Genomic DNA, 25,310 nt, shown 5'->3' on the forward strand with positions numbered 1-25,310 from the left:
TCCCTGAATATGTCCTTTCTCTTCTGGCTGCTTATAAATTTTTCTATCTTTGGTTTTCAGTTAATTGATTATGATGTGGCAAGATGTGGTTTCCTTTATGTTTATGCTGTTTGGGGTTTGTTGAGCTTCTTGGCACTGTAGGTTGATATCGTCCATCAATTTTGGAAACTCAATTATCTCTTCAAATATTTTTTTTCTGTCCCAATCTCTCTCTCCTTCTTTTTTCTAGGTCTACAATTATGGATATGTTAGGCCATTTACTATTGTTCCACAAGTCTCAGACACTCTATTCCCTTTTTAGAAAAATCTTCTTCTTCTTTGTGCTTCAGCTGGGATACTGACTGTCTTCAACTTCACTGATCTTTTGCTCTGCTCTGTTCAATCTGGATAAACCCAATTAATGAATTTTCATTTTTGATATTGCATGTTTCAGTTCTAGGAGTTTCATTTGGTTCTTTTTAATACTTTCCATTTTTGTACTAAAATTACCATCTCTTTACATAATTTTTCACCTGTTGACTAGATCCTCTACTATCTATAGCATAATTATTGTAAAGTCCTTTCTTTATTCTAATCCCAACATCTCCATCAACTGTGGGACTGGTTCTACTGACAGTTTTTCTTTTACCTGATTGCAAGTTACATATTCCTGCTTCTTCATGTGTCTAATAATTTGTGATCATACAACAATGTTATAAAAGACTAGAAACGCAATAAACAACATTTATCTCTAGAAAAGTGCAGTCTTTGCTCTGATAGAAGTTGAATTGCTGGAGTCAGTAATTGAGCTGGGTCTGGGCTTTGTTGCTGCTGTAATTAAATTTCATTCAACACTGGCTTCAAATATTTTGAGGGCAGGATTCAGATTTTTCTTCAACAGGGCTTGAGATGTGAGTATTAACAAGACTCCAGATGTCTCTCTCTACTTTACAGCACAGTCACTAGCTTTACAAACTATAGGACATCTCTCTCTGCTTTGCTGTCTACCCAACAGCTTTATGGTTGCTAAGGACTTCTCTTTGTTTTCTAGCCCTGTCCCCTAATTTTCTACACCTCTGGAGGCATCTTTCTACCCTGATGTCCTGTCTCCAGCTTCAGTGAACTGCTACTTTGCACTAAGTGAATGCCCAGTGCACTTCAATGAGGAATTCCTCTCTTCTGCCTCGCCCCAGCCTTTGGCACACTGCCACTGGTACTCCATGAAGGCACTGTAAGAAAGAACTGGAGAGTGGGTGTAAACTTACTCTGTGACTAGGGCTTCTTGAAATTCTAATCTGCCATGTCAGCCCACATATGACCACAAAAAGCTTGGTAAAATTTCAACTGGTTTCTCTTCACTCTCAACTATGGTAGAATCCCTTCTCTTCCTGCTGTGATTTCAGGGATGTAGCCATGGGTCTCTTCTTTCCCAGGAAAGTCTCATCCCTTTATGCAATTTGGTTTATTTAGCTTTCTTTGTGTCATCAACTCTCTAACAGGTTAAAAACAAACAAAAAACCTATGATATTGTGGCATATTTACTTCCTTCACATTGTTAAGACAGGAATGTTGGTCTACTGCAACTTCCTACATCTTAACCAGAGGTGGAAGTCCCTATCTACTCTTTAGCCCCGGTTTTATTTTAAGCAACACACAGTTAACCTTTGAATTTCAATAGTAAATATAACAATAAGTTTGCATGTAGCACTAAAATATTTTCATGTGAAATGAGTGAATATTCACTTTGCAATTTTAGGCACTAAGATTCATATCTGTTTTTGTGTATCACAATTATTTGTTTAACCATTCAGAAGGCATAATATGAACCACTAAATGGATGTGCAGTTCTTAAAGTCACGAGTAATACTGTGAAAATAATTAAGAAACATAAAATTTTTAGAAAACAGTTATAAATAACAAACTTCCTGGGAGAAAGCATTTAAAGTAGTATAATTACATTTAAAAATGTTATCTCACAAAATAACCCAAACATAAAGGTAAAGCTCTAAAAATTTCCACGCATCCATCCATTACTCTTTCCTTTACTCCATAAATCTAGTCTCAGAGTTTTAAACACAATTTACATGTTTAAGATTCCTAAATTTAGTACAGACTTCTCCCCTGAGCTCTGGACTTGAATCCCACTCAACAAATACGTTCAGATGTCTAAAAGGCATCTCAAACTTAAAATGTTAAAAAAGGTGAACTCCTGATTTTTCCCTAAACTTGTTCCTCCTATATAGTCTTCCTCATCTCACTAAATGGCAACCCACTGTGTCATTTGCCCAGGCTAAAAACCTAGCAGTCATCCTTGACTCTCAAATACCACATATAAAAAAACCCTATAGCCTCTATTTAAAAAATATACCAAAATCCTACCACTTCTCAACACCCCTACTGCTACTCTAGTCCTAGTCACCATCATCTTGTTTCCAAATAACTGCCATGGTCTCCTAATTGATCTTTCTGCTTAAGTCTTTACAGCATTTCCATTCTCCAATATCTATTCTCTATAGTCAGAGTGATTCTTTTAAATGTAAGTGAAATCATGTCACTCCCCTACTCAGAAATGTCCCATGGCATCCCATTTCACTCAGAGTAAAAGCCAAAGTCCTTAACATGGTAAAGCCCTGTGATCTGGCCCCTGCAACCTCTCTGACCCTATCTCTTATTTTCACTCACTGTGCTCTGGCTAGAGCACACTGGCCTCCTTCCTTGCTGTTCCTAAATAAGTCATGGCACACTTCCACATCAGGGCCTTTGTAACTGCTGTTTCCTCTGCCTGTGACACTCTTTCCCCAAGCTGCAGTAGCTTAGCAGCTTAAAATAACTGATTAATTCTCCAAGTCTGTCAGTTAACTAGATGGTTCTTCTGTTGGTCTCACCTGGGCTCACTCACAAGCTTGCAGTCGGCTGGCAGCTTGGCTGCTGCCAGAGCATCTAAATGACCTCTCTCACACATTTCAGACCTTGGTGCTGCCTGTTGGTTGGCCCACTCTCTCTAAACGTGGTCTCCCATAATTTGACATTCTAGCCCAGTCCTTACATGGTACAAGGAGCATTCCAAGTGGGCAAAGGTAGAAGCTGCAAGGTCGCTTGAGGCCTAGGATTTGAAACTTGGTATCTCCTTTGGCACTCAGCATCTCCTTTGGCACTTAGTGAAAACAAGATATAAGGCCAACCCAGATTTAAGGGAGTGAGAAAATAAACTCTACCTTTTGATGAACAAGCTGCAAAATTTTGTGGATTCAATATATCACACCCCAGATATATGCATGGCTCAATCTCTTCATATATTTGCTCAAAGGCTACCTTATCAGTGAGGCCTTCCATGATTCCATATAAAGTAACTATCCTTCCCTCACCTTGGGACTTTCTATCCCACATTTTATTTTAGTACCTATCACCACCTGACATTACATATTTACTTATTATTGGCCTGCTTCCCAATATAGTGTAAGCTCAGTGAAGGTAGGAACTTTTTCTGTTTGGTTCACCAGTATACCCCAGCACCTTGAACACTGCCATGTACATAGCAGGCACTCAATCAATATCTGTTGAATGAATTATCTTATTCAAATGAGCATGTACCATGAAATAATAAAGCAAGAATCCAAAATGACTCAAAAAGCATAATATAAATTTATGCATGTGAAACGTTAGTGGCTTTATATGTTCTTCTTTGATTTATTCTGTGATTTTGAAAAAACATTTTATTATGCTTCAGTGTGGCCATCTATAAAGACTTTAGACACATGTCTCTGTTTCTTGGATATAATGAGAATGTTTTAAACCGATACTTTAAACTCTTCATAAAAAGTTTCTGCAAAAAAAAAAAAAAAAGTTTCTGCAGGCCCTAGAATATGCGTGGTCTTGGTAGCTTATCACTCTGGCAGCAAATGTAGAAGATATAAGATTTAACTGCATAATAATAATAATTTATATAAGACACCTATGATTAATACTGTCATTCAAGTTTTGCCTAGGCTAGTGTCTGCTAAGTTTATCATTTCTTCAGTAGAACATGAAAAGAAAAAAAAAAAAGCCATGTTGTCAGCTTATATTAAGTTAGAATTTAACTGAGAAAAATTCTAAGTAGAAAACACATAAGAAAAAACAAGTTTATCCAACATAGATGTGTGTAAAAATGTGTTTATAAAAATGCTCTGGCCCCATTCCTAAATCTACTGAGTATAAACAGAATAAAATGAGTGAATGCTATAGAAAGAAGGTGCACACTAGAGGAGACGTCAGTACTGAAACCACTATTTCCACCCCAGTAAACTAAAGGTTTTATCGGGTCTAAACCACTTTTACCTCCAATGTGGGAAGCTGGATTACTTACCTATGAAAGTCCTCACTATCTGCTGTACTAGAATAATAAAACCAGAGACAGTAATGTAAATGAGTCAGCTAGTTACTGACAAAAGAATCTTCCTACTCAGAGAAACTGGGGGTGTAAGGGTTAGGGGTGAGAAGGAGACCTGCTTTTTATCGTAGGTACTCTTAGGCTCTTTTTTGGAAACACATGCATATAGTACCTCTAAACAAAAAGTAAAAATGAAAATATCAATACAATAAAAAGAGGAATTAACTCTTCTATGGTTCAGACATATTAAATAAATCTGGAAGTTTTCATAAACGACATTTTATATAGACTACTGTATCAGAATACAATAATAAGCACTCTAGGTATATTAAAGTATATTCACGTATCTGTATTTTATGGCCCTTGCAGAAACCATTGCCTCTCTGCCAAAGTAACAAGACAGGACATCATCTATATACAGAAGATAGTTTGATCCAATAATATGTTACTTCAGGCAGAAGAAAGCTCAAAATAAAGAACACAAAAGACTTGTGGAGTTAAACCATTTTTTTTAAAGCACGTAAATGTTTTGTTATTTTAAAGGTACTTAAAATCCTCTTAAGATTCATTTTACTTATAACACATGGATTTAGATAGGGTTGAGCAGTTATTCACATATACTTTTATACTTGTTAGATGCTGATAAACTATCACCATTGTTTTTGATATCCTTTCTTCTCAGAGCTCTTCCATGTACCTAGGTTAAATTCTGACTCTAAGTAGCTATAGTAGTAAGAAAACTTTTTTGTTTTTTTTTTTTTTTCGGTACGCGGGCCTCTCACTGTTGTGGCGTCTCCCGTTGCAGAGCACAGGCTCCAGACGTGCAGGCTCAGCGGCCATGGCTCACGGGCCCAGCCACTCTGCAGCATGTGGGATCTTCCTGGACCGGGGCACGAACCCGTGTCCCCTGCATCGGTAGGCGGACTCTCAACCACTGTGCCACCAGGGAAGCCCGAAAACTTTTATAAAATAAATTTTCACTAGCTACAACTGCTGTATTAGCCAAACTCTAAACATTAAAAGGTTCTTTCACACTGCTGAAAAAAAGGCTAGGTAGTGTTGGTTTGATTCCCAGCACTGTGGATATTTCATTCAGGAAAAGGAACTGTTTTCTTGTGCATTAGAAGTAGAAACAATGCTATTATAAAAATTTGATGAATCAAACAGCTGCAAGAGAAAAACAGATATACATTAGGAATACTAATGGTAGTAAATAGGAAGGGATCGATTAACAAAGCCAGAAAACTCAGTTTCTGGTCTGAATGCTTCCATGAGCTAGTTTTATGACCTAGGTTTAGCTCATTTAATCTCTCTAGGACTAATTTTTTCATTTGGAAAAAAGGGGGGGAAATAAGATTAGGAGATTTTTAAGATTCTACCAAGTTAAAAACATTACAGTTTTGTAGCATGTCAATTGTTACAGCCCTTTGACTCAGAAAGTCTTATAAGAATTGTCCCACAAATGTACTGGCACATGTGAGCAAAGATTTCTCTTTTGTGAACAAGGATGTTTACTGACAGCATTACTTGCATTAGCAAAAGGCCTGTGGAAAAATAACTAAATGTTCAATAGGAAGCTAGTGAAATAAATTATACCCTCAAAAAATTAAAAATAGAACACAGATAATATGGTAATATGATCCAGCAATTCCACTCCTAGGTATTTATCTGAAGAAAACAAAAACACTATATCAAAAAGATATATGTACCGCAATGTTCATATCAGCATTATTTACAATATCCAATATATGGAAGCAACCTAAGAGCCCTCCAACAGATGACTGGATAAAGATGTACACACACACACACACACACACACACTCACAAACTGAAAGATTACTCAGCCATAAAAAAGAATGAAATCTTGCCATTTGTGACAATGTGGATGGACCTGGAGGGCATTATGATAAGTGAAAATAAGTCAAACAGAGAAAGACAAATACTGTATGTTTTCACTTATATGTGGAATCTAAAAAACAAGCAAACAAATATAACAAAACAGACATAGGCTCACCAGATACAAAGAACAAATTAGTTTCCCTGGTGGCGCAGTGGTTAAGAATCCGCCTGCCAGTGCAGGGGACACTGGTTCGATCCCTGGTCCGGGAAAATCCCACATGCTGTGGAGCAACTAAGCCCGTGTGCCACAACTACTGAGCATGCACTCTAGAGCCCATGCTCTGCAACAAGAGAAGCCACCACAATGAGCAGCCTGTACACTGCAACGAAGAGTAGCCCCCACTCACTGCAACTAGAGAAAGCCCGGGCATAGCAACAAAAACCCAAAGCAGCCAAATAAATAAATAAATTTTAAAAAACCAAAAAATCCCAAAAGGAACAAATTAGTGGATACCAGAGGGGAGTGGGGTAGGGGTAGGGGTGAAACCGGTGAATGGGATTAAGAGGTATAAGCTACCAGTTATAAAATAAATAAGTCACAGGGATATAATACACAGCTCAGGGAATATAGTCAATATTTTATAATAACTTTGCATGGTGTGTAATCTATAAAAATATTGCATTACTATGTTGTACACCTGAAACTAATGATATTGTAAGTTAACTATACTTTAATTAAAAAAAAATTAACAGCATATCTATACAATGCAGTACTATGAAGCCATTTAAAAGACTGAGAAAGTGGGGCTTCCCTGGTGGCACAGTGGTTGAGAGTCTGCCTGCCAATGCGGGGGACACGGGTTCGAGCCCTGGTCTGGGAAGATCCCACATGCCGCGGAGCAACTAGGCCCGTGAGCCACAGCTACTGAGCGTGCGCGTCTGGAGCCTGTGCTCCGCAACGAGAGGCCGCGGCAGTGAGAGGCCCGTGCACCTCAATGAAGAGTGGCCCCCGCTCGCTGCAACTGGAGAAAGCCCTCGCACAGAAACAAAGACCCAACACAGCCAAACATAAATAAATAAATTAAAAAAAAAAAGACTGAGAAAGTAACATGGAACAATCTCCAAAATATAAATATATGGTTATGTGAATAAAGCATGGCATAGAATGGTATAACATAGCGTGTTCTCACCTTGGTTTTAAAAAGGGGGGATGGTTAACATTCACACAAACACAAATATGTGTATATAAACACATACACATATGCATTCTTATTTGTGCAAAGAATATTTCTAATGAATACACAAACTGGTAGTAGTTGTTGCTTCTGAGAGGGGAACTGTCAGTTTAAGGTAGAAGAAAGAAACTTTTCATTGTAAATCATTTTTTTCACTGTCTGATTTTACACTGTGTAACATTTTTATTAAATAGAGAAAATATCCACAATATTTTATTTAAAAGCACTTATATTTCCCATACTTTACCCCAAATACGTGTCTTCTCTGACAAAAGATTATTTTTTTATGCAAAGATTTTTCCAATAACCTTGAAAAGCCTGGGAAACACATCTGCTGGTTGTCCACGAATCACAAACAGACGAGAGTTTAATTTTCGCAGATTGGCATCAAGGTCTTCAAGACACTGAAGCAAAAATCTAGAGAGAGGAAAATATTATTTAAATTCTTCAAAATATATATTTAGAAGATATAATGTAAAATCATGTTATTCTAAAATTTGAAATGCCACCCCATCACCTTTTTTACCTCTTATCATCTTATTATTTCCAGCTTATATATAAATTACTGTTTCCAGAAATCATATAATTTTTTTAAATTACAGCACAAATTTCTCAGTATTTTTTAATAAAGTTCCTAAATTAAATTGCTAACTTTCATTAAATAAGGGTGACTGTTAGCAAAGTTTAATTTGTAAACATAAAAATCATATAAAGGGGCTTCCCTGGTGGCACAGTGGTTGAGAGTCCGCCTGCCGATGCGGGGGACGCAGGTTCGTGCCCCGGTCTGGGAAGATCCCACATGCCGCGGAGCGGCTGGACCCGTGAGCCATGGCCGCTGAGCCTGTGCATCCGGAGCCTGTGCTCCGCAACGGGAGAGGCCACAGCAGTGAGAAGCCCACGTACCACAAAAAAAAAAAAAAAAAAAAACATATAAAGAAAGTAGGGACTTCCCTGGTGGTCCAAGTAGTTAAGAATCCGCCTTCTAACACAGGGGATGCAGGCTCGATCCCTGGTCGGGGAACTAAGATCCCACATGCTGTGGGGCAACTAAGCCTGCACACTTCAACTACTGAGCCTGTGTGCCACAACTAGAAAGCCCGCGTGCCACAACTACAGAGCCCAAGCACCCTGGAGCTCACGCACTGCAACTGCAGAGCCCACGTGCTCTGGAGCCAGAGCGCCACAACTAGAGAGAAGCCCGTGTGCCACAACTATGACCCAACGCAGCCAAAAATAAATAAATATTTAAAAAACGAAATAAAGTAATTAAATGAACTGATCTCATTGTCGAAACTTGGTGAAATAAATTCAAGTTCATATAGGAAAGCCACCTTGTAAAGTCTAGAACATATTCTACTGGAAAAAAAGGTAACATCCTATTTAATCACTCTGAGCAATCGTAATTATCTATGTACGAGAGAGAAAGTGTAATGCCCATTTTCAAATTTCTAATATAATTAAAGAAAAAGAATTTGATAATAAATAGATGTTAAATTATGTGGCATTAACTCTCTGAGTGTAGAGAATGCCAGATTAATTTTTTCAAAAAAGGTTTCATGATGCAGATGGAGCTATGGATCTTTTTTCAATGAAATAATTATCAGTAAGTCTTATGCATGATAGATATCTGGGGAAATTTTGGGGCAGAGGCAGAAGACTGCTTACTTTGCATCTTCCATTGGGAAGAAATGGAGTAGCCCACAAGAGCAAATCCAAAAGAGATATCACCCCTGGAAGATTCAACCTCATTGTTTGCCTCATGTTAATTTTCTCTAATATTTCATCTAGATTCTGTTCCTCTCAGCTGGATATATCTTATTTCCTCTCTACTGTTTCTTCTTTGTTTTTCATCTTAAATATCTATCTGCCTTTTCTACAGGCCATGTGCTCTTTCAGAATAATGATTGTGTCTTACTTGTGAGAAGGAGTGGTTAAAATGAATGGAAAGGCATATTTCAGAACTGCATTGTTCAATATGGTAGCCACTAGGCACATGTAGCCATTTAAATTAATTAAAATTAAAAATTCAGTTCCTCAGTCACACTTGCCACATTTCAAGGCCTCTCAAGAGCTACATGTGTGCCTAGTAGCTACCATATTGGACAGCACAGGTGAAGAACACTTCCATCACTGCAGAAAGTTCTACTGGACAGCATTTTTCTAGAAGATTATTCAGAATAGATCATTTTGTTGTCTTTGCCCATTCTGATCCCATAATTTCACCAAGAAAGTCTTGTTAATTTTCTACAACTGTAGTTATTAGTGACATCAGTATACCTAGTCAAGTTTGATATTCCTTCCCCTTTAGGAATCATCATCTCTACAGGCCTGGGAAGTCACAGTACTATACTCATGAGGATGTTAAAGACATCACACCATTTCACCCTAGGAAGTCTCACAGTTGTCCGTAAACAAATATATACTCACATTTATATTTCACCACATCCCCTTTCTGTCTTGGTTTGGAGTTACCCGCCCAATACCCAATCCCCATCCCAACCCACCACTACCAATGTGTAAATACTTTGGGGAGAATATTGTTGTTGTTTGTTGTTAGAGCAATATAAAAGTATCTAAGTTTTGTAGAATTATCTGTAACTATAAATAACTTATCATGTTTGGTGATAAATGTTTATTGGGAAGCATCTAGTTTTCTGTATTTGCTTGGCAAAAGAAATTTTAGAGCCTGTAGTATTCAGATCAAAAATTAAGAAGTTGAATGAACTAGCAATTTTAAGTTTTCTTAAATTTAAACAGTACAAAACTAAAATGTACTGGGAGGATAATCCAAGGCAGAGATAATCCTCAAATCTCTTTTGTAGTATTAGTTTCAGTATCTTCTCTACCAGAGCTGGTAGTAAGTAGCAAGAGTTCACCATATTTGACTTTTTTGGTAGAAAAGTTTTTATGTAGTACAAGCAGGTCAATGATAGACAACAAGATGGGAAAAGAAAAAAACAGGATCTGATTCATTTATAAAATGAACAAGTAAGCCTGAATTAGTTAATAATTAGCCCTTTATTTTTCCCTTTCTTGTTCACAAGCTGAATAAGCATTCTTAATGCTTTTCAATAAATACTCTATGAACCAAACAAACATTGTACAGAATGACGTGGGCTGGAGCAATGGAAAAAGTTTTGCAACCATAAAGTTAATTTTGTTTTGGCACTTCATAAAACAAAGGAACAGAAGCTGTATTGCAGTATGATGTTTTTCTACCATAGATGTTATTGATGGTGTTTTTCTTGCATGGATGTTACTGCTTATATCACTATAATTTCACATAAAGATTGCAGAGATACAGTGGACTCAAATAGGTATTTCAGAAAAGACTTGTGAAGAAAAGAAGAAGAGCAGGATGGAGGAGAACATATCAGTGATGCTGTCCTTTGTTAAAAGGCTTTTTGCACTATGACTTTTAAAACTGTTGCATATATTATTTTGATAAAATAAAATTTACTTTGCATATATCTACTTGTTAACTGGAAGGATACTCACCAAGCTATTAATAATAGCTACCCTTGGGGAGAGGGAGTTTGGGGTGGGGGTAAAGAAGAGAGAAACATACACTTTTTTTAAATGTCATAAAAGTTATAAAATTGACAATTAGCATATTCATTCAAAGTAGAACAAAACAGAAATATTGTATTTACTGTAAACCTGCTTTAACACATAGTGAACATATTTTCAAAGCAACAGACATACTTCTATGGCATCAATTTTCATGGTTTCATAGTATTCCATTCCATAGATGTCCCATAATTTAACAATTGATAGCAACAAGTTACTATCCCTCAATCAATCCTGAAAAGTTCTAATTTCCTCATCTGTTAAATTGGAATAGTAACAGGGCCCATATCATACTATTGTTGTGAGAATTAAATAACATATGTGAAGCTCTTAGAATAGTGCCTGACCCATAGTAAGCATGATTATATAACTGTTATTTATTTTTTTACTCTCCTCCTTCCTATCACTCCTATTCTTGCTACAATAATTCTATCCCTTGTTATCTCTTGCCAGTATTATTTGCTGCAATGCCTTAAAATGGCTCTGCCTACCAACAATCTCTCTCCACTCTTATCCATTTTATACACAATATGAAATCTTCCTAAGGCACACTTTCCTGTAAAAAGGTCTTCAAAAATTCATTCTCTATAGAATAAAGAACAAATTATTTTGTTTGACTAACTTAGGGTTCCAGGGTTCATTTCCTACCATTCCTCTTTCCCTCCCGCCAAACCAAACTACTCCTCTTTTCCTCACACATTCAGTCTCCTGGAATTTGCTCCATGCTCTTCCCTCGGCCTGGAGTACCTTTCCCAATTCCCATGTCTTTAAGTTCACATTCTACTAATCTTCAGTCTTCCACCTGAAAGTAATTTCTCCATCTCCTAAACCCTCAAAGGACATAACCTCATCCTAGAGAAACTTTCAGATTGTACGTTATATGATAGCTATCATATATATATCACCTTCTCCTCCTCAAGGATTTCAAATTAAGTATCTGTGTCTCACTCCTAACTACACAGTTTTCTTTACCTGTCTTTTGAATTCTACATTTGGCAAACAAATCTCATCACGTGCCTTACACAATTTGTTGAAAAGATCAGAAATAGTAGAAAATAACCTATAGAGTTGTCTTGAAAATCTGCTGAAAGGATAGAAAGAGCATAAAATAACTAGTACTTGGTAGATATTCATTCAGCAGAAGTTATAATTATTCTCCCTTGGGAAAAATTTATAGTTTTGAAAGAAGTAACATGTATTTCTATATGTAAATACTGGGGCATGACAACAGAAGATAATGAATTAGTTAATGCCTACATCTATATACATAATCATCTTAAACTCTTAACTTTCTCTGAATGTGACTTTGAACAAAGGTTTGATGAAAATCTTTCCCACAAGGCAAGGCAAATGTGAATATGAATATATATACAAGATACAGTGCAATTAATACCTTGAATCAACTAATCTCTAAGCATATAATTCTTCCTTGATAATACCATAAAATCTCCAATACACCAAGTTCAAAATATCAACTCATTGACAGGTAAGATTTCTTTTTAGTGCTGAAGGAATAATGTTACTTCAAAGGGTGCTCTATAGTCTAACTTTTCATCCTTTACCCTCAACTGGGAAGAGAATGAGTTCTGCCAGAGTTCAGATTCAATGTGTTTCAGAGAACACACCAATTTCAACCTTTATATATTACGAATGCATGTACCTAAGAACAGGAATCCAACATTGAATGGAATGATTTAATACAATATATTGAAATTGCATAAGGTACGTTTTTTTTTTGACCTCACCGTGCAGCTTGTGGGATCTCAGTTCCCTGACCAGGGACTGACCAGGGCCACGGCAGTGAAAGCCCAGAATCCTAACCACTAGGCCACCAGGGAACTCCCCATAAGGTACAATTTTAATAGGAACTTATTTTCAGACCTTATCCAATTTGGCATGTTTACTGTGTTTTCTTGAAACCATACCCATTTGAAGGCTCAGTTAATAATGCTATTAATTACATGTAACAGGTTGATTTTTAAATAGGCCAAAGGGTAGTAAAACTCACTACATCCCTCTGCATAATTGTATTGCCTACACAGAAGAACAGTTCTGGTACTCTTTAATTACAATACTAATTGCAGCACTTCAAAATAAATTGAAGAGGGGTTAGGTGAGAAAATATATTTCTTCACTTTAAACATTTTAAGGATTTTTTTTTTACCTCCAGCGATCACTACCTTATTGCTATTAGGAAAAATTACATGCGGTGAGTTTCTTTATGCTGGTTCCAAAAGATGATTTCAACATGAATCAACAGAAATAGTTTCTTAAAGTAGGTCATTGCTATAGCAACCAGTGGGCAGTTTGGTATACTCCCCATAACAATGACCTACTTTCCAGCCTATGCTAGTACAGCTTTATATAACTAGAATTTCTAGTTCTGTCTATAAAATAGTCTAAAAAAGGCAACAGTAAGATACGACATAATCCCATTCCTGCTAAAAACAAGGCATTATGAATTAACACGTATCATACCAGAATAAAGCCATCTGGTTCTGCACTTTAGTTTATAAAATATATCTTATCACATGCTCAACAATGAAAACTACACTTAGAATATCTAAACCAAAACAATTCATTGCTGACCCTAGAGAAGTGATTTACAGACTATAAATTAAGATCATTAAATCACATGCAAAATATCTTCTACCCTTCCTCCTTGTGAAACAACAGAGTTAAATTTTTTTAAATAAAAGTTCTGGATATACTAACCATAATAAAGGAAAAAATGGAGAGTCTCAGTCATTAAGCAGTCATTGGTGTTTCATTAGAAGGTCAAAAATTATAAATAGCAATTTGTCTATAAATTGAATAAAGATTACATATGCTTTTTTTAAGGTTTGTAACAAATTTTTAGTGCTCTTATCTAACATTATTCAAATTATCAGAATATTTGTGCTATACACTTTCCCTAAAGAGAACAGTTTAATGTTGAATAGGATTAAATATGTATTTTAAAAGCAAAGTTTATATTTTTTCCAGGCTCTAATGGTTCATAAATCAGTGGGTCTAAACCATGACACAATGTCACATCTTATAACAAATATTTTTCACTGCCTTATTTTAAATTCTGAAATGAAATTCATAGATAACATATCCTTATATACAATTTTAAAGCATTAATATAACACTGCAATGTAATATATGAGAGAAGTTTAAGTAAAGTCATTTATATTTTAAAAAGAAGCAACATTTACTTACCATAAGTAAATATCTGGGTATGAAACAAAAAGACAATGAATTAGTTGGATGCCTGCACCTACATACAGAATCATTTTAAATTCAACAGCTACAAAAACAGAATGATACAGTTGTATTATTGGTGACTCAAATACCATGAGTGTTACTGCCTTTGGTTTTCTGTAATGTTGAGCAAGATTTAGTAGAGGTCTGGACAAAGTTCAATCTTCCCTTGATTCACATTGGTGATCAATATATTTTAGGAACACTCAATGTATATTAAAATTGTGTAAAAAATACCTAGTGTTTACACATAAAAATGGATTTAGGCTCTAGATTTTGAAAATCATGAATAAGTTTTTCACTTACTAGAAGTTTCACGAAACATCTAGTATAATATTTGAAAGTTATGTGGGACTCAGGACAACTATTTATTTTGAGAGACTGTCCTGAGCACTGCAAGAAGTTTTCCATCCTCAGTCTCTCCTCATTAATTCCACTAGGACCCTCCAATCACTGTGACTACCAAAAATGCCCCCATAAATTCCCCAAACACCTTCTAACGAATGACATTCATTATCCAGATAATATTCTTGATTTGAGGAATACAAGATAAATGATATGAAATTCCAACACTCGAGCGTAAAATTTAGAAAAGAAACTTGAAAATGTACATGATGTACATGAATATAACAGAATCTGTTATGGCAGAATGCAATATATATTATAAGAGACACATATGAATACCAGTAATTTGCTTTGAACAATCAGGAGGGAACAATCACTTCTGGATTTTTTTCTTTTTTTTTGAGATGGGGAGAAATTTAGGCAAAATTTTCAAGGTGATGGTAGAGAGGACTTGCAGTATTAATATAACTTTGCTTGATAGCTGAAGACAGGAAGGGAGAATTATTGGCCATAGGACTGTAACCACCTTAAAGACTGGGACTAGGCCTTGTTCACCACTTCACAGTAACTAGACAATGCCTGACATATAGTAGCAGTTCAAAAAATATTTATCTAATGACTAACCAAATAAATAAATTAATGAAAGCAGGAGAAAGGGACTTTTAAAGACTTAATTCAATAGTCAATGGAGAAGTAATAAATGTGAGAGGGAAAGAATGTATGCTGGATTAGGTACTTTACATATACTATATTCCCAACAACTTTATAAGGTATCTCATTTTAAAAATGAATCTAAAACTCAAGGACATCTTCCAAAGTAACTCAGCTAAGCAATCAAGTAAAAAATTTTTTAATTTTGATGTGTCTGACTCTAAACCCATGTTCTTTGCACTATATAATGTTACTTTCCTGAAGGATATATAATAATCTAAAATGTTTTAGGAAAATTAGGCTGGCAGCTTTAAGGACATAAAGACGACTAAAATACAGCTTTTGCCTTCAAGATGAGGGATGAGCATGTGTGTCAATTAAGACAGAATATGTTAGGTTACACTGAGGTAACAAACAACTCTCAAAGCTCAGTGTCTTAAAATAAATAAAGTTTATTTCTCAGTCATGCTATGTATCTACTGCAGGCAAGGCATTTCTGCTCACATTTAATTGGTTAAAGCAGGTTACATGGGCAAGCCAAACTTCAAGAAGGCAGAAGCATAAACTTCCTGCAGGTGAATAATGGTGAACAATAATAACATCTACCATAATATTCAAACCAACATTGATATATATGTCTTCATATTTCTTAATGAAGGGTATATTATGGCAACACAGAAGAAATCAAACTCTGTGTGTGGGGGCAGGGGAAAGGAGACAGGAGAAGGCATGAGGAAGAAAACACTTGAACAGAGTTTGGAATCAATAGGTGTTGATCATGAGGATCAAGTAGGAAAGATCAATCAAAGCAGAGAAAACAGTATCCTTAAATTAAGAAACTCATAAGAACTGTGTGTGTTTGGGTCGGGGAGAGTGAGGAATTGGGAGAACGACTACAAGCAACATACTTTCTAAGTCTAAGCTGTATTTCCCCCCAACACAAGTGTTAACACTTTTAAAAATATTCAAAATCAATGTCAAAAGAAACCTACTAACTTCTGTTGCTGACAGTACATTGGATTAAGATACCTCAATGGAAATAACTAACAAAAAACAACAAAAGGAAACTTTTAAACATAATTCACTGGACTGTCCCAAAAGTAAGGAATCATAAGAGGTTAAGCAGAGTGCTAAGGTCAGCTTTAGCCTTGAGGATTTCTACAGAGCCCTGGAAAGCTTAAACATAATCCAGGTTGAGGAGGACAGGAGATAAAGCCCAAGGCCCATCCAACTGAGGAAACTAATAATAGACCCTCAATATAAAACCTGGGCTTTAAAGAGCTCCATCCACAGTTCAAATGTAAATAAGACATAAATCTTAATAGGACAGGAAGGAAACTTGCCTGTCTCTACTCAGTCTGGGCTGAAAGAAAATAAAATCTCCCATTCCTGAATGGAAAGGTTAAACATAATAATTTCACAGTGGAGAAAACTGGCAAACAGTATTGCAACCACATATCGGAGCAAACATCATCAGTGATAAGTCAGTCATGTATCATGTACATCTTGGTATGATATGATGAGAAGAACACTTCACCTTTGAGATATTTTCCACAAAACCCATAACCCCACTCTACAGATGAGAAAAACATCAGACAAAACTAAATTGAAGACTATTCTACAAGATACATGACCAGTACTCTAAATCAAAAAGGTCATAAAAAACAAGGGAAGCCTGAGGAACTGTCACAGGACAGAGGAGACTAAGGACACATGACTAAATGCAATGTGGTAATTTGGATGAAATCCTGGAACACAAAAAGAACATTAGTGGAAATCTGAATACAGTCTGGAATTTAGCTAGTGCTATGATTTCTTAGTTTTGACAAAAATACGGTGGTAACGTAAGATGTTAATATTGGGGGAAACTGGGTATAGAGTAATCAGGAACTCTCTGTATTATATTTGCACATTTTCTATAAATCTAAAATTATTTATTTTATTAAAAAATTCTTGTGCATCCCCCCCCATGCATAATCTCAGTGCAAATTCATGGAATTTAAATGGTACCAAACGTCTTAAGCATATCATTGCATTTAACGTGGTCCCAGGTTGGTTGTGATCTGAGATAATTGTTAAAAGAAATTATAAATCCTCTCTGGATTCTCAACTTCAACCCATGCTTCAATTTCTACAGAAAAAGTTCCACCAAAAATCAATCAATCAATCATAAAATACACAAGGAAACAAGAACTTAATCTGAGTTGCAGAATAAGAGACCTGAAAATTACTGAGAATTTTCCAGAACCACTGAAAGATATCAATTCAAGAAGCTCACGAATCTCAAGCAGGGTAAAAAAGAGAGGTACATGGGGATATGGTTGGGAGGCGGGATGGACAGGAGGGGAAATAAAAACAGAAATAAAGAACAGATAAAAATAAGCAGAGATACAGAGAAGGAGAGATGAGACAGAGACAGAGAAAGGATCCACATCTAGATACACCATACACCATCTAGATACATCCACATTTAGAAACTACACAAAACCAAAGACAAAGACATAAGATACAAAGCAGTCAGAGAACATTATATCCAGTAAGTAGAGAACATTTATGCAAGTATACATGGAATACTCATGAAAATTGACCCTGTACTAGGTCATAATACTATTCAACAGATTTAAAGGAATTGGTATCTATCATACATTTTGAAATTAAAAAACACTTCTCCGGGCTTCCCTGGTGGCACAGTGGTTGAGAGTCCGCCTGCCGATGCAGGGGACATGGGTTCGTGCCCTGGTCCGGGAAGATCCCACATGCCGCGGAGCAGCTAGGCCCGTGAGCCACGGCCGCTGAGCCTGCGCGTCTGGAGCCTGTGCTCCGCAACGGGAGAGGCCACAACAGTGAGAGGCCCGCGTACCGCAAAAAAAAACAAAAACACTTTTCCAAACAATTTATCAAAGAACATCACAATGGATTTTAGTAAATACCTAAAACTGAATGATAATGAAAAAAATATATCTAAAATGCACAAAATGAAAAACAACAAAAATGAGGTATTAGAAGAAAATATATAGGCTTAAATCCTTACATTAGAAAAAAAGACTTGAAATTGAGTTAGGAAAACAGCAGAATAAATCTTTAAAAAAATATAAAGAAGGAAATGATCTCTTTCCAGCCAGCACTGAGCAATAGCCATATCTTGGAACAACTGGCAGGAGCGCCACAAGACTAGGAACGAGAGAAAAACCTACCACAAGAAGCAGAAGTATGAGCTGGGAATCCCCGCTGCCAACACTAAGATTGACCCTGCCTCATACACACATTCCACATGCAGGGAGGCAACAAGAAGTTGCTGGACGTGGGGAACTTGAGGCTGGACGTGGGGAACTTCCCCGGAGGCTTGGAGTGTTGTACGTGCAAAACGAGGCTTATTATAGTTTACAGTGCCTCCAACAATGAACTGGTCAGTACCAAGACCCTGGTGAAGAACTGCATCGTGCTCACTGACAGCACACTATTCTGACAGTGGTAGGAGTCCCACTATGCACTGCCCCGGGGCCGCAAGAAGGGAGCCAAGCTGACTTCCGAGGAGGAAGGGATTTTAAACAAAAAACTATAAAAGAAAATTCAGAAAAAATATGATGAAAGGAAAAAGAATGCCAAAGTCAGCAGTCTTCTGGAGGAGCAGTTCCAGCAGGGCAAGCTCCTTGCATGCATTGTTTCAAAACCAGGCCAGTGTGGCCAAGCAGATGGCTATGTGCTAGAATGCAAGGAGCTGGAGTTCTAGCTGAGGAAAATCAATGCCCGGAAAGGCAAACAAATCCTCCTCCCTCCTATCTTAGCTCAAGTAATAAAGATGTTTATTGTTCTATTGTTCATCTATTGTTCTCTATGTTCTAAAGAAGAAAAAGAAAGAAGGAAATGATCAAGAGCAGGAATTAGTGAAAAGAGAACACAAATACATAATAGAAACAACAAAGCCAAAATTTATTACTTGAAGAAACAATACTGTAAAACTCTGACAAGGTAAATTAAGGGAAAAATTGAGAGCAGACAAAATAAGCAATATTAAGAATAAAAAAGAGGATATAATCTCAGATATTGCAGGGATTAAATGGCAAATAAGGCAGTATGAAAAATTTTATGCAAATAAATTTGAAAACTTTGATAAAATGGATAAATTCCTTACCAAAACTGACTCAAGAAGAAATTTAAAACTTACCAAAACTGACTCAAGAGCAAATAAAGAACATGAACGGTCTCATAGCTACTAAAGAAACTGAATTCGTGGTTAAAAATCTTATATGGAAAACACAAGAGCCAGTCAGCTGTACAGATGAATTCTACCAAACATTCATGAAATAGACAGTTTTAATTTTACAGAGGATTCTAACCTCATACAGAGGATAGACAAAAAAGGAACACTCCTTAACTCACTTTATGAGGTAAGATTTACCTTGATACCAAAATCAGACAAGGACAGTACAAAAGGAAAATCACAAACTAATCTCACTCACAAGCATACCATATTAGCAAGCCAAATACAACAATACATTAAAAAATATACATCATGATCAAGTTGGGCTTATCCACAGAAAGTTGATTAGTTTAATGTTTAAAAACTGGTTAGTGTATTCACCTCATTCATAGAATAAAGAAATTTCACATGACCAACTGAGCAGATGCAGAAAGAGTAGCTATTAAAATTCAATTTCATTTTAGCCTCAACAAACCAGGACTAGAAGGTAACCTCCTTAATGTGAAAAAGGGCATTCACAAAAAGTACACAAAACATCATATTTAATGGTAAAATGTTGAATGTACTTCTTTTAGAATTGGGAAGAAGACAAGGATGCCTGCCACGGCTTCTATTCAACCTGGTACTAGTAGGACTAACAAGTGTAGTAATAAGAAGATCAAGAGATAAAGGGTGTAAGGATGGGAAAAGAAGAAACAAAAACATGATTATTTACAGATGATATGGGTATTGACACTATCAACATATAAAAAAAGGAATACACAGAAAATTATTAAAATTAATAATAGAGTTTAAAAGGGCCAAGATCACTCAATCTCTGGAATCGATTTACACTAATACAATCTATGTAACTTAAGCCTCTCTGATCTCAAAAATCACACAAAGCTATGTATAATCTAGAACTCTTACTCCTTGTCTAATTTTAGAAACCAGAGCATTGTGACTCTACCAGGTTAGGCCAAAATCAAGTACAAGATGTACTTCTAGGCTTTAAAGGATTTACACATAACTAAATAAAATGTCTAATGTGCTCAAAAGCATGTTTTCCCAGATCTATGTGTAATGCTTTTCAGTAGTCTAACGGTCCTATTTGAAATTTCTCTTCTTCAGAAAAAGACTAGTTACATGTCAATTATATCTCAATAAAGCTGGGGAAAAAAGAAAAAAATAAGATCTCTGTTTTCATCTGTGAAAAATAAGATTGGTGGTTACCAGAGAGGATGGAAGTGCAAAATAGGTAAAGGGGGTTAACTGTACGGTGACTGTATTAGTGGTAAGCATGCTGCAGTGTACACATAAATTAAAATATAATTTACACATGAAACCTATAAACCAATGTTACCTCAATAATAATAAAAAAAAAGATAGGAATCCTTTGAAAGGTTTTGAGCAGAGACTGGGACATGACATGACAACTTTTAAAATAATCACTTGGACTGCTGGGTAGAAAATGAGTATCAGGCAAAGGGCAGAAATAGGAAGACCACTTAGGAGGCTACTATACTGCTCTAGAGGAGAGATGATGGTGGCATGAATAACAGTGGTAATAGTGAAAATGATAAGAGCAGTTGGTATCTCGGTAGGAATTCAGGAGGTAATATAGCACAGGAAGTGGGATTGTTAAATCTGGAGTCCAAGGTAGAAGTGTGTGGGTGGAAGATATAAAATTGGAATTCATCAGTACATATATGGTAGTCATTAGACTAGATAAAGGAAAAGAAGAACTGATGGAAGAAAGGACCTTCATTTTGAATGAACAGAAGGAATGATAGGACAGAACAGCTGGAGAGAGAGAAGGAATAAGAAAAGGAAGGATGGAATGAGGTCTGGATATACGGAAGAGGATAGATAAGTGTACTCCCAGAAGGAAATACGGAAAGAATGACTGATGGAAGGAAGGGAGGGAGGGAGGATAAAGATGCAATAACACATGAGAGAAGTAAGGACACCTGATAGAAAGAAGCAAGAGTATATGGGACATATACTCTTATATGTCTTATATGGGACAGAGAAGCAAAGACTGATGGGACAGAGAAGCAAGAATGAACAAAGAAAGATAGAGTAGGGGGTGAGATGGTAAAGGGTCAAAAAAAAAAAAGGCAGAGAAGAAGATAACATGGAAATCAAACTGAAATTTTAGAATCCTGAGTCTGATGCAGTTCTCAATAACAAAAATGGGTCAATTTTACTTAATTATTAATAAGTGAGTTATGAACTAGTCATGGACCTCAAACACATCCCATTAATTTCATAGTTGAAAATAAGAAACATCTCATCTTTACAGATGCTATATAACTACATACAGAACTTGTTCTATGCTTAGAGAAACATAAATGAAACTAAATGAACCCGAAGTACTATCATATCTCTTCTTATTTGGTAAACAGACTCATTTAGATTCACATTAACTTTTACTCTCTTTAGAGATATTTAAGAATTAATTATTAGTAATCTAATAAAATGTAGAGTCACATATTCTGAGGTACATTCTTTCATTCATAAACCAACATCTGGGCATCTAAATAGGACACAAAAAAATAAATCCAGGGCTTCCCTGGTGGCGCAGTGGTTGAGAATCCGCCTGCCAATGCAGGGGACACGGGTTCGAGCCCTAGTCCAGGAAGATCCCACATGCCACGAGCAACTGGGCCCGTGAGCCACAACTGCTGGGCCTGTGCTCTGGAGCCTGCGAGCCACAACTACTGAGCCCGTGAACCACAACTGCTGAAGCCCGCATGCCTGGAGCCTGTGCTCCGCAGCAGAAGAGGCCACTGCAATGAGAGGCCCATGTACTGCAACGAAGAGTGGCCCCCACTCGCCACAACTAGAGAGAGCCTGTGCGCGACAACAAAGACCCCAACTCAGCCAAAAATAAAAATAAATAATAAATAAATAAATACATCCAGAATTCCAGTCCTTGGAGCCTCCAAGTTCAATGAGAATAAGATGTGCAAATTCATTACTAGTAATTAATATATTGTATTACTGAAGTCCCTATTGTTAAAGGACATGTAGAAGGAAGGCAATTATGCTGAGGAAGAGCTCTAAAATTTTACAGGTATGACTGACCTGGATCTTTATTATCTATCACAGCACTTTGTGATAACAATTTAAGTCAGTCTTTACTTGAAATATATTTTAACTTCTGAGGTTAATTTACACTAGTATAAGGCTATGTAATTTATGCCTCCCTAATCCCCAAATCACAAAGTACTTGAAATCTAAGACTTTTACTATCCCATGTGTATTTTTAGAAATGATTACACTGTAACACTGTGAGGACAGGCCAAAAATCATATTTAAAATCTACTTCTAAGCTTTAGAGGATTAAAATAGAACTAAATAAAATCTGTTCAACACATGTACAAAAGCAAATGACAGAGTTACACATAGTGGTTTTCTGATATTCCTATCAGAAAATTCTCTTCTAATAATGTTAACTTTCCTCTAGATATAAGTCAAGTTTTTCAGAGGTTTTCATGGTGGTAGGACTATGAAAAAAGAAGAAGAAAAAAAAGAGTGCCAGGACACAAAAAAAGGCTATAAAAGATGAAACAGTATCCAGATCTTGGTTTCTAAATATCCTTCTCCAATTAGAAGAACCAGGATTCCACAGAGCAGTGGCTGATTTCAGGGCAGAGCAAGAAAAATACAAGATGAGCTGGAGCATCTCATGGTGCCAGAAAGTAAGGAAGTGCTCAAGAGAAATAAGATGGGTGCATGTCTAAAAATAAGATGGATGTCAAAGCTGGACCAATTTAAACAAAATAAACAGTAACAGTAATAGATTATAACCCAAAGAATAAAACAAATACAAACCCACACTTTTATAAATAAATTATTGAATAAATAAATGGGGGGAGAAGGAATAAGTCTTCATTACAGAAGAATTCCAACTGATAAATATAGAAGGAATGAAAAAAATCATGATTGGAATAGCACATAATAATTGCTTCAAGCAAGATCCACTAATGAATACTAAAATTAATATCTGAAAGTATCAGGAGAAAAAGAATATTTATCAAAATATTTATCAAAGTATCTCTTCCAAAATATTTATTAATTACAAAGGAAAAAAATAGTAATTTTACAGTGGAGAAACCCAGAAGACACTATTTTAACCACATGATCAAAGGTAATATCACCAGTAATAAGACACACTGATGCCATGTCTCCCCTGATACAAGGCCATATCACTTCTGTGGTATTTTTCAAAAATGCAAAACCTTGATCTAATCATGAGAAAACATCAGATAAGTCCAAATTGAGGGAGATCCTACAAAATGCCTGACTAGTACTTTTAAAAGTCTTAAGGTCTTGAAAGATAAGGAAAGACTGAGATATTGTTACCGGCCAGAAAAAATTAAGGAGACATGATGACTAAATGAAATAGGGAATTCTAGACTGGACTCTGGGACAGAAAAAACTACTAGTGGAAAAATCAGTGAAATTCAAATAAAGTCTGTACTTTCGTTAACAGCATTGTACCAATGCTAATTTCTTACTTTTGATAATTATATTATGATTATATAAGGTATTAACATTAAGAGATGCTGGGTGAAGGGTATACAGTAACTCTCTGTATTATTATTTTTTGGCTGTGTTGGGTCTCCATTGCTGCATGCGGGCTTTCTCTAGTTGCAGCGAGCAGGGGTTACTCTTCATTGCAGTGCATGGGCTTCTCATGGCGGTGGCTTCTCTTGTTGTGGAGCACAGGCTCTATGTGCGTGGGCTTCAGTGGTTGTGGCACGTGGGCTCAGTAGTTGTGGTACGCAGGCTCAGTAGCTGTGGCTCACAGGCTCTAGAGTGCAGGCTCAGTAGTTGTAGTGCACGGGCTTAGTTACTCCACGGCATATGGGATCTTCCCTGACCAGGGATTGAACCCGTGTCCCCTGCATTGGCAGGCGGATTCTTAACCACTGCACCACCAGGGAAGCCCTCTCTCTGTATTATTTTTGTAACTCTTCTGTAAGCCTAAACTTATTTCCAGATAAAACAAAAAAACAGAAGAATCAGAGCATTGTATCCTGAAATAAACAGGTTTGGGAAGTTTTTCCTACATAGATATTACTTTCACATCACTTCCGGTAGTAACCACTTGAATAGTTCCATCCATGAATTTATTCATTTAACAAATAAACACTTGAGCGTCTACTAGGTGCCAGGCATATATTACAGAAAAAAAGTAGGGAGTGCCAAGTATGGGGGAAGGGGATTGCTGTTTTATGGGTTGATTGAGAAGATTTCATTAATAAGGTGATACTTAGCAGAGTTCTGAAGTGAGGTAAGCCAAGTGGATATTTGGGAAAAGGAACAGCAAGTGTGACAGCCTAGAGATTCAATAGCATGTCTGAAGAACAGCAAGATGGCTACTATGGTTGCAGCTCAGGGAGGGACAGGAAGAAGGCAAAAAATAAGACGAGGTGAGCAAATTATTCAGGGTCTCCTTGGTAATTGTAAGGGCTTTCTTTGGCTTTTATGCCAAGAGAAATGGAAAGGGACTGGAAAGATAAGAGAGCAAGAGTGACATGAAGGTTTTACAGGGTAATTCTGACTATCATATGAAGAACTGGGCTAAGAGAGGGAATACAGAGATCAATTAAGAAATTACAGCAGTTATCCAGGTAAGAGATAATGATGGCTTAGGTCAGGCTGTAATCAACAAAGGGAATGAGAAGTGACTGGATTCTGGATATATTTTTAAGGTATAACCTATAGCAGCGGTCCCCAACCTTTATGGCACCAGGACCAGTTTCGTGGAAGACAATTTTTCCACGGGGGTTGGTGGGGGATGATTCAGGCGGTAATGCAAGCAATGGGGAGCGGCATGCTCGCTCGCCACTCACTTCCTGCTGTGTGGCCCAGTTCCTAACAG

General features: G+C 36.7%; 1 protein-coding gene and 1 pseudogene across 5 annotated transcripts in view; one reads left to right on the forward strand and one right to left on the reverse strand.

The window, feature by feature from the left end:
- CRY1 (cryptochrome circadian regulator 1) overlaps nt 1-25,310 on the reverse strand; it is a 93,250-nt gene that overhangs the window by 25,818 nt on the left and 42,122 nt on the right. For 4 of the 5 annotated variants that reach the window (XM_089921231.1, XM_089921229.1, XM_022599908.3 and 1 more), the window contains exon 2: nt 7,731-7,839. In XM_089921231.1, coding sequence (XP_089777357.1) covers nt 7,731-7,839 — 109 coding nt within the window. Of the gene's footprint in view, nt 1-7,669; nt 7,692-7,730; nt 7,840-25,310 lie in introns of those variants that run through there. The other variant, XM_089921230.1, reaches the window with a different exon arrangement.
- LOC111187855 (small ribosomal subunit protein eS8-like) lies at nt 17,204-20,064 on the forward strand (annotated as a pseudogene).

Source organism: Delphinapterus leucas, chromosome 11 (genome assembly GCF_059928025.1).
Source record: "Delphinapterus leucas isolate spDelLeu-1000000601 "Yukka" chromosome 11, BTC_Dleu_Yukka2, whole genome shotgun sequence".
Lineage (NCBI taxonomy): Eukaryota > Metazoa > Chordata > Mammalia > Artiodactyla > Monodontidae > Delphinapterus > Delphinapterus leucas.